This window comes from Ochotona curzoniae, unplaced genomic scaffold (assembly GCF_017591425.1).
Source record: "Ochotona curzoniae isolate NIBS_2020 unplaced genomic scaffold, NIBS_Ocur_1.0 contig_3332, whole genome shotgun sequence".
NCBI classification, from domain to species: Eukaryota; Metazoa; Chordata; class Mammalia; order Lagomorpha; family Ochotonidae; genus Ochotona; species Ochotona curzoniae.
This window is the reverse complement of record NW_024465816.1, coordinates 492,222-506,868: the sequence shown is the minus strand read 5'-3', so window position 1 is coordinate 506,868 and position 14,647 is coordinate 492,222. Positions and strand designations below refer to the sequence as shown.

The window sequence follows — 14,647 nt, the reverse complement described above, 5'->3', positions numbered from 1 at the left end:
GGAGACATGGAATGAATTTAGGTTTACCCAGAATTTCTCCATTCCCAAGGATTTTCATTTTCTGAGTGGCCTGGGAGTTCCTTGAAAGACCCCATTCACAGGAATCATTTAATTTGATCTGACTCTAAGTGTTTTTGTTCAAGGTGCATGTCAAAAAAAAATTAGTGGCATTCATTTAACACCACAGCCACTTGAATTAGTGATGAGGGTCTAACCAAACAAGACACAGACCAAGAAGCTTAAAGGAAATAGCTGGAGAAGTGAGATTTCCTTGAACACTTAGAAAAGTTCCAACATATTTGCAGGAATTGAGAGGGCCAAGCACATACGTGCACTCTGTGCATCCCGAGGAAATCCCAGAGAAAGCCTTAATTGCCAAGCCTTGACTGATTTTGATCATCTACAAAGGCTAAGGCAAAGTTGTCAATTTCCCACTGAAGTGTTGAAACCCTTATGTGACTTGCACAAAGAGCTCCTCAGCCAAGGCTAGGTGACATACTGGTTCAACATGTCTAAAAAACGATCTGCCCAATCATTTTATGAGCACTAAATTAATTGAATAGAGACTTCAGTGATAATATATGACTTTGGGGAAAGGGTTGAGGAAAATCATGAAATAACAACAAAGATTTGATTTTGAGAGTAGACACACTGTAACATTAAAAATGTCCACTTCAACAAAAAAATTAAAAGTCAGTGGGTATTGACAAAATGATGCTAAAGTTTATATGAAGAGGGCAAAGATTTAGAGTGCTCAGCACAATTTTGGAAGAAAAAAAATAGGAAGACCGACAAGACCATCTATAAAGCCGGTGATCAAGTCAGTACACTACTGGCAGAAAACAGACAAACTCATCAGTGGAACACAATTGAGAGCCCAAAATAGACTCATACAAATATAGTTAACTGACCTTCACCAAGGAACAAAGGCAATACTGTGTTGAAAAGATAGTCTTTCAACATATGGTATTGGAACTGAGCATCCCCATGCAAAAACGAAGTTTTTTGAGAGAGCCTGGGACTAACTGCAGGCCACCGTAATGCCATCCTACAGTTTCTTGCCAGCACGTACACTACCACACCTTCTCCACATGTAAATACTGAACAAGACAGAAGCTCGCTGTAACAAATACTAGGCTTCCACGACAGGATCTATGTTTCCCAGACAAGATCTGGGTTTTGACAAAAACAAACTAAAAAGGGCTCCTGTGAGGTGCTGCTCGTCTTCCCAGTAACTGAGCTGTAAGCACTACCTTTGTTCTTTGGAGATAACGTGGTAAAGACGTAGATGCCTCCAGACTGCAAGGCCTCAGTGGTTTGGTCTTTCTTTCCATAAGTCCCTCTGATCACACTGTTCGGAATTTCTCTCTTTTTTAATTTGAACAAAACTTGCTTCTACTTTCATTGTGTGTCTGGCCCCATAATATGACATGAACCTGGACTCATTTCACCAGCTTTCCCCACTGCAACCACCTCCCCCCCAAAAACAAAAAAAAAATCAACACCCCCCCCCAAACTGTATGACTCCTAAAATACAATACAGGAGATAATCTAAATGACCTTGGTTGTGGTGATGACTTTTTAGAGTCAAAACAAAAGGCATATTTTGTATAAGAAAAACATTAACAAATTGTACTTCATAAAAATTCAAAGCTTCTGCTGAGAGTCACACTATTAAGGGAAGCAACAGGGTGTTGAAACATATTTGCACAGACATATCTGATGACTGTTGTCTAAAATACACGTGAAAACCCCTAGAAATCAATAGTAAAGAGACAAACAGTCCAATTTAAAAATAGGCAAAAGATCAGAACACATACTTCACCAAAAAGAAAGACAGAAGAAAGATAGGCAGGGAGAATGAAGACCTTAAAGAGCATTCAACATCATAGACATTAGGGAAGTATACTTTGAAGCAACTGCAATTTGCCACTACGTAGCTCTGGCAAAGATCTAAAACCCCAACCACACTAAATGCTGATGACAATGTGGCAACAGAAACTCTCACGTATTGCAGGTAGGAATGCAGTTGGATGGTTTCTTACTGCCAAACATACCATTACTATATGATTAAACATTCACGCTCCTTAGTATTTACACAAATGAGTCAAATACTATGTCCACACACAGAAAAATCCTGAACATGTGTGTTTATAGTAGCTTTATTCATAACTGACAAAACTTAAAAGCAGCTAAGATATCAGTTGGATGGATAAACAAACTGTGCTGCAGGCAGACAATGGGATATTATTTCAACAATAATTCTGGGAGAAAAAAGGAAGGAAATTTAGATTTATACTACTCAGTAGCAGAAGTAAGTAAAGATTACATGCAATATGATTCCAACTACGCAACTCTATGGAAGAGGCAAAATTATGGAGACATTAAAAAGGTCACTGGTTGCTAGAAGTTGGAAAGGGGGTAGTAAAGGATTTAGAGGCAGGCCACAGGGACATTTTGGGAAGTTAAACTATTCCGTAAGATGATGTGGTCACGATACCTTCATTGGTTTTTCAAAATCCACAGAATAAACAATATCCATCATGAGTCTTAGGCAAGCTGGGCTTTAGGTGCTAATGATATGAATCTTGTCGTATGCCACAGGAAAAAGATTATTGAATGTGGCCTCAGATTAAGTAAGATTCCTAGATTATAGTGTAACTGGCCTAAGATTTATCTCACACAAGTGAAATAAACAATGGCTAGAATCTGTAAGAAAACAATCTGGATAAAACATATGCTCTAGACAGTTTTAAATGCCTCTTCAAGATCTGGCTGCCTCAGGTAATAGAATCTGTCACACAGCACAAGTATTCATTGCATTTTATGAGAGCCACTGTGAAATTTTGATGTAAGTGAAGTCAACCTGCATTTAGGATGAATTCTTAACACCGGCATTTGTTTCTTTCTAATTTAATAGCAAATTACATAAGATCCTACAGATAATCTAAGTTGGTTTAGCTCTGATTTGAAAGCTTTGAAAATTGCATCTGCATAAAAAGTAATTTTGATTATAAATCTTTGTCCTACATGAGTAACATGTCCTCCATTGGAGTAGAGTCTTAGAAAAAAAAAAAAAAAAAAAAACAGAACATAATGTTCTTAATTTCCAATCCAGACAGAGTCTGGAAGGAAGTTCTATACATAGTGAGTCCTAAGGGTTTCTGTTTTTTAATTGAACATACTTTGCTTATTTAATTGTGATTGACTTTGCGTAACTGCAGTAGACCTTGTGGAATCAGAATAACAAAATTATTCTCTGACACAGAACATGATAGACTTTGAGCTGCATCTTAATTGCACCTATTGGGCCCAGCACAGGTGCCAGTTCAGTAACTTCCACTCAGTAAATGTTTGCCAAAGAAATATCAAAGCTTGGCCAACTCCAGGGTCACTTGGACTGGCCTATTTATCTTTGGCTGACTGAGGTTCCAAGAAGAGCTCTTTCTCAAGAGAACCTCTTGTTAATTAGCAGCTGAGCTTGGGTATCCTCTTGTCCAGTGATTTGTCTTTCTCTCACTATGCAAGGATTTTAGAAGAGCCTGGGAAATGGGAGCGTATGTCATGTACCTAGCACAGGATACCCAATCAACAGTGTTTCCTTCTTCTTTTTGATTATTCCATGGAAACAGAAATGCATGATCCACTATGAAGCCTATCTTCTTTGTGCTTTGAAGAAAATTAAATGTGTGTGTTAACAAAAGCAAAGCCGTCTGGCCTTTTCAGAAGAAATACCAACAATGATACTATTGTCAGAACCTGTCAATTTAAGATCTTTCAGAAGGGCTATTACATTAGTTATGGGGAAATAGTAGTCTCATTTTAACTGTGGACCTTGAGGTGCTAATGGGAAAGTCAATAAGAAGCAGCCAGGATTTATTCACCCATGGTGTTTGTTCTCTTCTGGGAACAGGCCAGGTGCTGGGAAAGCAGAGGTGAGCAAGGCTTGGTCTCAGCCCCTTAGGATCTCAAAGTCCCAATGGATGGAAATATGATCATAAAGAGAAGAAACAACTCACCTCCAGAAAGCATAAAAAGAAACCACTTTACTTCCCAGAGGAATTAACATTTGAGAAACTTCTGGCTCCATTTGAACAATGTTTGGTAAAAGAAACAGATATTTACTCCATGCTGTACTCCAGGAAATTATAGATGTGTGCCTGGGGAGCAGGTCTGCAGAGGTGGGCAGGGGGTAGATCACAAAGGGCCAAAATGCAGATGCCTGGTGCTATCTGTGGGCAGTGGGAAGCCACTGACGGATGTGAGACAGGAGAGCTAAATAATCGGATTGGTTTATCAGAAATGTAACTGAGGGCAGGAAAAATAATGAAAGGAAGAGGAACAGAAGATGCAGATAATTCCAAGTGTCTGGGAAAGAGTTGGCCAGGGTGGTCTTGTGGGGAATAAGGGTGGCAGCATCTAGGTGAGGGTGCAGAATTGACCATTAGTTGATGTGAAAGCTGCAGAGAGGAAGAAATAAAGGATGGCTCCCAAATTTCAGGCTTTTTGTGATTGTGTGTTAAATAGAGAATACAGTAACATAGGGAAGTTGACAAGGGTGAGATGGTGAGGTTATGTTTGGATATGTTAAATTTTAGGAGTCCTTGTGACACCTTGCCCCTCTTGGGAATGATCAGCATCAATGATACACATGGAAGACACACCAAAGACTTGTGCCTTGGTATCTGAGAGGCACTGATTTCAGGGCCCCCAGATTTGAGGATGCTCAAGAGCCTTTGCATTCAACATATGCATACCCTTTCATCCACTTTAAGTCATCTCTAGGTTGCTGACAGTGTATAACACAATGTGAACGTCATGTAAATAGCAGTTATAGGGCATTGTTTGGGGAATAATGACAGCAAAAACATGTTCAGTGCAAATGCAACTTTTTTTTTTTTCCATGATATTTTTGATTCATGGTTGGTTGAGTTCACAACGGGAACCTATGGAACGCAAGGGCACATTTTAATAAAAAACCAACCACTCAGAGGAACTATGGAAGCCTGGAGAACCCTGATGTTTAAGGCAGGGGCTAAAGAAGGGAGCTAGGCTTGGGGAAGATAAGGTGAGGGACAAAGGTTGACAACTATTAGCTGAACGTGGTGTCTTTGAAGGCCACGAAACAGTACTCAAAACATGAAGGAGTTGTAGGTCAGTTGTATCATATACAAGAGTGAATGATGCCTTTGACTCAGTAGACTCAGAGAAGTCACAATCAAGGAGATGAAGACTGAGAAGTGAGTGGGATCTGAGTGGGCCCAGTATGTTTTCCCACAGAAGTCAGCAGCAGAAGCTGATGTAAGGTATTAAAAGGAGAGAAAATGAGTAGTCTATCTCATCATAATATCTTCTAATATGAAGAAGCAATAGCACAATTGGTAAATGGACAGTTGATTTTCTTCCAGATTCCAATTTAATTTCACAAACATCATAAAACACTAAGCACCTATGATAAACACTTGAGTAACATACAGAGTTAGCCACAGAGCCCTTAGAAACTGGTAGAAAACGTCAAGAAGGAAGGTGGCTATGAAAGGGGCCGGGAATTGTGAGCCACACAAGGCAAGAAGTTGGAGGCCACAAAAAATACTTTGGATGCGGACTGGTGGGGCCCAGGTTCACACCCTATGGGTCTGGGGAGACGTGCAGCAGCCCTCCTGGCAGATGGGTAGGAAAACAACAGAACTCTTACCTTCCTATTTTAGAATCATGTGTTACATCAACAGCCTTGGTTAGACTGGTTATGAAGTCTCCCATGCTAAATTCATGGCCAGTTTCCTGTGTGATTCCTAATATTCCTGCCAAAAGCATTAGAGAAACCAGGAGTAGGAGTTCATCCCCCTACTGATTCAAGCCTGAACTTCTCACCCCGCCTGGGGTCTGCAGCAGGTGTCTGCTGAGGAGTGTTTGGGTGGGGCCCTAGGGTCACCAAGTCCAGGGGATCAAAGGCCAGCTCCTCCTTTCCAGCCAGCAGGGAGCATGGCCACAGGGCCTGGGAAAGGTCACTAGGAGGGCTTTGTTTAGGAAAACACAGATTGCAAAGAGCAGGGTGGATAAACTATGCTAAACACATAGCTTTGGCATGTAACTCCCCAGGGCGGGCCTTTCAAAAAAATCACAGACCTTAGGCAAGAGAGCTGTAGGACAACTCCAGGTTAAAAAGAAAAGAAAAGAAAAAAAAAAAAAGCAAACACCAAATAAACAAACAAAACAAAAACAGCTCAGCCAGGAGTCAGCAAGAGGCTATCAGGAGGTACTACAGAGCCAGTGGAGGCCACGCCTCTACTTTAATGAGCCTGTCCCTCTGGCTGGCCCAGCAAGTGGCCAGGTGGCAGCAGGAATACTGACCCCCAGCTCCAGCCCGTAAGCAACCCCCACCACACCTTTGGTTGGGGAGTGGGAGAAAGGTGGAGAAGTAGCCCATGACACAGCAGTACAAGGAGGGTTCAGTTTATGCATGTATATTGTCCAGGACCAGATGCCTGTGGGAAACAGGGCAATGTTACCTACCATTGAAAAGCAAATCATTTAATTCATTCATTCATTAATTTTATTTGAAAGGCAGAGAGACAGAGACCAGAGAGGAAGAGGAAGGACCTGTGATAAACATATTCTAATAGGGGAGCAATTAAAATATTGTATCAATATTTATTGGTAATTGATATTTATTATAATTTATGCTATTTGAACTCATGAAATATAGCCCTTTATGTGGAGAGATACATTGTAAACATCATTAGTAGTTCTCTCCACTCCATATGAAAATCACTGTCATTTATTGCTCTTTTAAATACAAAGGTCAGTGAAATATTATAAGGAGAAGCCTTCAAAAAGTTCATGGTAAATAAATATTATGAAAAACCTGTGCATAGGTTTCAAAACTGTTTTGTACCAAAATAAATTTAAGTAACTCTCATACAACTACAACCAGTTCCACAGCTCCACCAAATAATACCGAGCACGGTGAATGTCCTTACTTACATGTGCTGTAATTAGCTAGTATTTATTAACAACACAAGCTATGTGACTGCTATACCAGCTTGATATGAAATTAAAAAGCCAGAGATTTTCTTGCGTATCACAGCCTAGACACCAGCAACCTAAATGAATACTGCAAATCCAAGTGCTAATAAGACACACTGCTTTTCCTTTAAAGGAGTCTCAGCTTTGGTTTGCTGCAGTTTGCTTTAAAGGTGACGAACTTCTGACAGGCTACCATTTCAATGAGTTCACTGAGGTACTCATATTTGCAAAGGAGCTTTTCATGCCTTAGGGGAGAAAATATTTCTCAATTAAGAACGCAGTCACGATCATTGTAACTATGGTGCTAAGTGATTGAAACAGTTCTTTCTGTTTATTACACTGCCGACTGCACCAGGCAGGGCAACATTGCTGGCATTACAGTGAATTTTTTTTGTCCTTTTGGAGGTTTATACCTTCAGCTAACAGGTAAATTTGTCTCATTTCTGGGGCCCAAAAATGAGAATTACAAAAATTAAAACAAAAAAAAAAAAGAGCTACACATTTACATATGTGGGTCAGATCTGGGTCCTTCCTGCCAGCTACCTCCTTAGTGCAACACAGATTTCCAAGCCAATTGCACCAGGTACCACCGCTCAGTCTTCAAGAATGAGTAGTTATCTAGGACACTAACTAGAGAGAGACACTTGTAGAAAACCCAAAGTGGGTGAAATTCAGTACTCCCGTCTTCCTTCACTTGCCTGGCAGGAGATATCTACCCTTGGACTAAGACTGCATTTAGGATTCTGCTTCAGTTCAGCTGGTCCAACACATATGAGAAGTGTGTAAGGCCACAAAACTTTACAAATAAAACAGAAGACCACCTCCACCTCTGTGTGCACAGGGCTTAGGCAAGGAAAAGAACACAATTACAATCCCTAACTTCTCTCTTGGAATGAATCGTGGCTTATCATCTGAGTGTGGTGGAGTCCCCCAAAGCATGCATCAATCTTAGAGTTTTTAAAGCTCCTTCATTCCCCTTCAGCCTGGAGATTTCTCTTCTACCTACCTTTCACGATTTGCAGAGCAGAAAATCTGTGTGCTGGTGGGAATCACAATGACAGGAGGAAAACTCTGCTGCTTCTTTTCAGGCGAGCTACCTCTCCATCTGCCCACCTCCTCTGTCGGGAGCTTTCCTTCACCCTGGGTGTGCAACACCTCTGGCTCCTGTTCTACCCGTGGCTCCTCCACCCTGAGAAACTGAAGTTCACACACCTCCAGCCAGATGTTTTTCTTGCTTCATAATATTTTTAGAGACATAGCTTCTCTGAGAATTATTCCAATTATAACAACCTCCTGCCACTCTAACCATTTTTACAGAATCTGGACCCTTGTCAAGAGTACTGTAGTGTCCAGCTTGGCTGCCCTTCCCCATGCGGGGTGTGGGAATGCCTATATGGATGGGGAAGTGTGCATGGAGCCATTAGCACGAATGAGTGATTTAATGAAAATTGCAAGATATAAAGAAAAATAGACAAAAATTATATACTATTAATGAACAACTGGAAAATGTTAAAATGTTTTTATAAGCTTTAAAAATAAATCACAGTAACATTCATAATAGTGCCACAAATATGGATTCCAAAGCACTACCAAATATATACCATCCTTGAAGTGAAAACCACAAGTCACTGTTGAAAAAAGTCAAAGGTGGGTCTGACATGGAAGCTTAGTGGCTTCATCCTTGTCTTGCATGCCTCAATTTGGAATCCGCCACGATGGCTCAGTTACTAAATCTTTGCTTTGTATGCGCCAGGATCCTGTATGGACACCAGTTCATTCCCAAGCTGCTTTACTTCCCATCCAGCTCCCTGTCTGTGGCCTGGGGAAGCAGTCAAGGATGGCCCAAAGCCTTGGGATCCTGCACCCATCTGGAAGACCTGGAGGAAGCCCTTGACTTCTGGCTTCAGATCAGCTCAGCTGTGGCCATTGTGGCCACTTGAGGAGTGAACTAGTATACAGAAGATCTTTGTCTCTATCTCTCCTTCGCTCTGTAAATCTATCTTTCCATTTGAAATTAAGAAATCTTTTAAAAAATCAAAGAAAGCCTAAATAAATGAGGTTAAAAATGGAATTAAAGAATTGTGTTTCGTTATCCCCAAAGTTTGAAATCTGTGCATGAGATGCAACTTCTAAAAGACCATGGGAATCTATCACTTCCCATAGTTTTAAACTTTAAAACTGTGCATGGATTTCAAAAATCATTTGTACCAACAAAAATTTATTTTTAATTCCATTTCCACAAGCTTTTCAGGATGCTTTTGTATACTGAGTTTGTGAATCAGAAGAGGAAACTCGTTGAGACATTGGTTGTCCCCAGTTGGCTACATAGTTTCAACACACTGCAAGTCAAAATGGGAGCAGAATTTAAAAATTAAATATGAATAAACTGTTTTTAAAATGTGTATGGAAAGCACAAGAACTAAAACAACTGAAACACTTCTGGTGAGAAACAAAGTTGGAGAACTCTTACTATTGCATTTCTAGACAAACCTAGCTTTAAGTGTTAACATTTTTGTTCTGTAAAAGGTACTGTTCAAAATCTGAAAAGACAAATCGTAGGCTGGCAGATAATATTTGTAAAGCAGATGTGTGGCGGAGGACCTATATTTGGTCATATAAAAACTCTCAAACAAGTACCTTACAAATGAGGATAGATGGATTGCAGGATAAGTACACCAAGTGATGTTCATTAAAATACAAATAAGAACTGTGATTAAGCAACACGAGACAGGTATCAGTGCATGTAAAAACAAAACATGAACTGAAAATATCAAATAGTAATAAAGACATGGGGAAATCAGAACACCTATATATGGCTGGAGGGGAGTACAGGATGAAGCCACATGAGCTATCACCTGCTACCTCCAGGAAGTTGGAATCAGGGGCTGGAGCAAGGTATTGGACCCAAGTATTCTAATGTGAGACAGACGTCTTAATGGATGTCTTGATAACTCTATATCTTGATATCACTGTTTTTCACAGTTGAAATAGTTCTACACTGAAAATACACAATACAGTGGATTTTATTATATATATTATATATAAATGTAACATATATATTAAGCTTGGCCTATTTATTCCTATAATATACAGGAAATTCATATATATATTCCTATATATAAGAAATTAAATGGATACATAATATGCTGTATTAAGTAATTAAAATTATTTCTTTCAAAAGTGCTAACTAAGAAAAATATACTTAGTTGAAGTTAGGATGGAAAATTCAGTATGACTTTTGGTTGAATGATTCTGACTGGACTCAGCACTACAGGGAATTCCAAATAAGCCATTCCTATAACTGAGGAATTTACGAATTCTTTGCTCTTCTACCCACTGACAAAAACTCACACTATCATTTTTTTTGAACATTCAGGAATTATATCTCAGGACCAGCCTATTTTGTTTTGATGCAGGAATAGTACAGCAAGTGATTTGTGAACATAAAAATATACATGCTTGAAGATTCAGCAAGCTGAGGGCAGGATTATTTAGACATGATTCAAACATGCATCGCTCTCCCCTATGTTTATGCATGTGCTGTCCTTATCTCTTTTCCTTAAAACTACCATCTTTTGACTTCTCCCATGTTAAATGCATAGAGTGGTAGGAGATCATTGGACTGAAAGTTATAAGTACTGGTGTTTTAAATAAATTGTGTGTGTGTGAGAGAGATAGAGAAATCTTCCATCTGCTGGCATGCTCCCCAGATGGCTGCATCAGACCAGGTTGGAATGGGCTGAATCTAGGTGCTAGGAGCCATGACCTGCCTGCATCCTGGTATCATATGAGGGTGTCAGTAGCCCAAGCACTTGAGCCATTATCCATAGCTTCCCATGCGCATGAGCAGGGAGCAGGATCCCAAGTGGAGAAGCCAGCACTCTATTGAGCACTTTGAGAGGGAACATGGGGACCCCAGGTACTGCACCACAAAGGCTGCTCCTGAGTGCTGGATTTTCAGGGCATTTTAGCCCATAATTAGTTGCATGGTTTTGGTAAGATAACTCATATTTCAAAATCAATTTTTATATCTAGCCCTGGCATCACTCATTTAGTAGGAAACTTTGAATTCCTATAGACATATATCTCATCCCATGGAGAACTGAATTAATTATTTCGGGATAGATTCCACTGAATATTTTATCATTAATGAAATAACAATTGCTACCTCTCTGGTCATGCATTCATGTCTCATTTCTTCAATGAGGCTCCCCAGTCCAGGTTATACATATTTTAAGGGAAGAGCACTATTCATAAATTTATATTTTCCCCTTGTAACACCATCACATAGCAGTTGCTGACATAATTACTTGACTTTATATATTCCAGTTTGTGGACATAATCATATGGCTTTGCAAAAACTACAACCAAATGTGATATGTGTTTTTCAGAGTTCTTTTTGACTGCTGCTATAGTGGTTGCCTGATTATTCAATAAATAGTCTTTTCCTGTTTTATTTTTATGTATCATTTCATATTTACTGAAACAACTTGCTCTCCCTTTTTCTTTCTCTCACTCGTACTCTATCTCTTCCTTCCATCTTCTCCTAATCTGTTTTCTGCAGCTCCCTACTACAGGGTAAGCCCCAGGAAAACATGGATTAATTATGCCCACTGTTGCATGCATAGAATATGACTTAGTTTGGTACACAGTAGATATTCAATAATACACATTGAATTGTTGAATTCATTGATACCTACTGGGGATTTAGCAAGGGAAGAAATAACAACATACCACATGATTTACCTGCAAAGGGTTTCTACAAGGTCCTTTTCAAGAAAATCATGATCATTCTTGACAGCCACAATGTTGATGGGAAACTGTGAGTCTGAAAGAGAGAGAAAGATAAAGGCTCGTGTTGGTAGCAACTTGACATATGCAGAAGTATCTGATCTTAACAGCAGTTGCCACGGTTGGTAAAGTTTGAGACAGCAGTTTTATTTTTATCACACAATAACTACTTTTGAGAGTACAATCTCAAATGTGAGACTAGCCACGAGGCTGATCTTAGGTTGGGTAGAACTTAAGTTTCTGTGTCTTTGTAGCTTATCCTTTTCATCCATGTCCCAGGCATAGGCTGATGCAGACCTCGGTAAGAGATTTCACATCTTTACGTTTTATCTAAAGTGGTTACTTTGTTTGGCAGGGTAATGTTTTTGTTTTTGTCTTCTTGAAAAAGATGTTTCCAAAAATGCCAAAAGTTCAAATATCTTCTTGTGTAGCAATAATGTGAGTCACTTTGGAGTGTCAGCAGAGTACTCAACTGATTCTATTCCCAAAAGAAACATGCAACATCATGACTGACTGTGAACAAACCCTCCTTGCCAGCTATGTGTGTCACTGGTAATACTAAGGACTTGATGTTAATTTTAAATCTTTCATTCATGTGGGTAAAAATCTGGAGACTGCTGTAATAGACGAATGGTCAGAGGTAAAATGTTGAATCTTTATCATTATCATTCTCCTGCCATTCTTTCTTTGGATCATGACGCATTTCATTCTGCCTACACCTTGCCATTTGCAGGTATTAAAATATTAGTGTGAGTTGGATACATAACTTTTCCACTTCTGTTGGAAGAGTGATGTGAGTATTCCTGATGGTGCCAGAAAAAAGACTTTCATTCTGCTAGTGAGGTGGTGGGAGCCATAGCAATAAACAGACACCAAAGCCCAGCTACCCTGACCTTCGGCTCTTACTGCTTAGCTATAGAACTGGGAGAGCTTGCTTGGTTAACTTGCTTGATTCATTCTATATTACGGTGGAAATAAGAACCACTACCTGGGTTTGATGTCTTTATTACCCTTGCAGCTACACTTTGCTTTGTAATCTGTGAGGATGAATGGCATGCTAAGGACCCACAGCCTCTGACCTCCTTGTTATGCTTGGCTGGTGTGGCGGCCCTGGCTGGAGATGCAGCAGAGAATTGAGGGTCAAAGAGTTTTTGCCTGGGTTCTCTGCATGAGAGAACCTGTCCAGCTGTGTGCTTCCTCCGGGGACCTGCTTTAAGGCTCTTCTTTCCTCCAGGTCATGGCAGCCTCTGCCCCAACTTGTCCCTTGGAGCTCAGGATGGTGACAGCTCTGCTGTTTCTCAAGCTCTGATTTCCTTCCCTGTGCACGGTCGCTCATGGGTTCCTGTGTTCTGCACACAACTTTGTAATGAATACTGTTAGAAATACACACCCTACAGGGGCTCTCCAAGTGCCCTTTCCTGACTTTTGGGATCCTAATTCATTCTTCATAAAAGACCATCCAAAAGGCAGTTCAAAACTTTCATTATAACTTTAGATACCATACAATTTATGTCTGAAGCTTAACTGCCAAAGAATCAACGCAAATGGATGTTCAATGCTGGCAATGAAAGCACTTTACTCAAAAGAACAACATTTGAGCTACAGTGTGCTTTATCATTCATATAAAGTAAATGAAACCAAAGATAAATCTCAAAAACAATTAGTCTTATAACTTCTAGAAACAGCACTAATTTACTGTAATTTCAAGAAGAACAGCGAGAAATGAGAAGTTAGTGGTGGGAAGCAGAAAGTGAAATGGGCTTGGGAGGTAACGCTCGTTTCTAAATCCATGTCAGGGTAAATGCTGCAAAGGCCGAGAGAGAAAGCAAGCCACTCAAAGGGCAGAGCAAAGACTGGAAATCAAAGCACACCGCAGGATGCATGCGGCTCATCTGTACTTGTTCTCTTTGCAAAGAGCAAATGGAAGCGTGCACATACATACCCTCATAGAGCTGAGCATACTGTGGGAAACCAGCCGCCCGGAGCCAGTCACATGCCTCCTTTGCCTCAATTTCTGGAAGACACAAGACAGGGAAAATCGTGAGTCTCACAGCTACACACTTGCACTCAGCCTTTTTCAACAAGGAGACATGGGTGAGCTTTGTGTGAGTTATAGGGCAAAATTGCTCCCAGGTAAGTCTGGATAAGTAGGCCTACCCAGAAATGAGCGTGAAGGGAGTAGGCAATACAAAGGCCCTTGTTCAGAGTCGGTTGAGATAATCTCCAGGGTGGATTCACAATGACACGGATAATCACAAAACCACAGATGCCAGAACACAAAGGCTGAATTTCAGGAAGGAAAAAAAAGTCTCATTTTCACTATTTATATACCAGGGAATAAGGGGACCAGGGAGAAGGAGGAAATATTTCTTGATAATCCTTAAAAATCTTTTTTAGCTCTAAAGATAAGGCTTAGAATATTTATTTAACATTCCCTTTTCCTTTCACTCTTGGAGTAATGAACAAAGGACTACAATGGGGGAGTCTGTAAAAGTGAAGAAAGGTATTTAAAAAATTCAGGGTGTCGTTATTTCTTTGATTTCATGAATGACCTTCATTTCCAATGCATTATTATAAGATGTTCATTAATCAAGCACATATGGAATGGGTTTTTTTTTTTTTTCTGGAATGGTTTTTAAGCTACGAAGTGCAATGTAAAACACCAAATCTTATTATCTGGAATTAAGGTCTAGGTTTGGTGGAACTGCCATGACCCCAAGAGTTGAGCCTAAGAGGTTAATATGACTTTTGAGTGACCAATTTGAGGTGGGGATACCAGCATCTCACCCAACCACTCACAAAGAGAAGCCACAGAGTGAGATGGGAGAAG

General features: G+C 40.0%; 1 protein-coding gene across 3 annotated transcripts in view; it reads right to left on the bottom strand.

The window, feature by feature from the left end:
- STARD13 (StAR related lipid transfer domain containing 13) overlaps positions 1–14,647 on the bottom strand; it is a 230,545-nt gene that overhangs the window by 46,495 nt on the left and 169,403 nt on the right. For all 3 annotated transcript variants that reach the window (XM_040979791.1, XM_040979789.1, XM_040979790.1), the window contains exons 2-3: positions 13,760–13,831; positions 11,773–11,854 (exon numbers count right to left, since the gene is read on the bottom strand). In XM_040979791.1, coding sequence (XP_040835725.1) covers positions 11,773–11,854; positions 13,760–13,831 — 154 coding nt within the window. The remainder of the gene's footprint in view (positions 1–11,772; positions 11,855–13,759; positions 13,832–14,647) is intronic.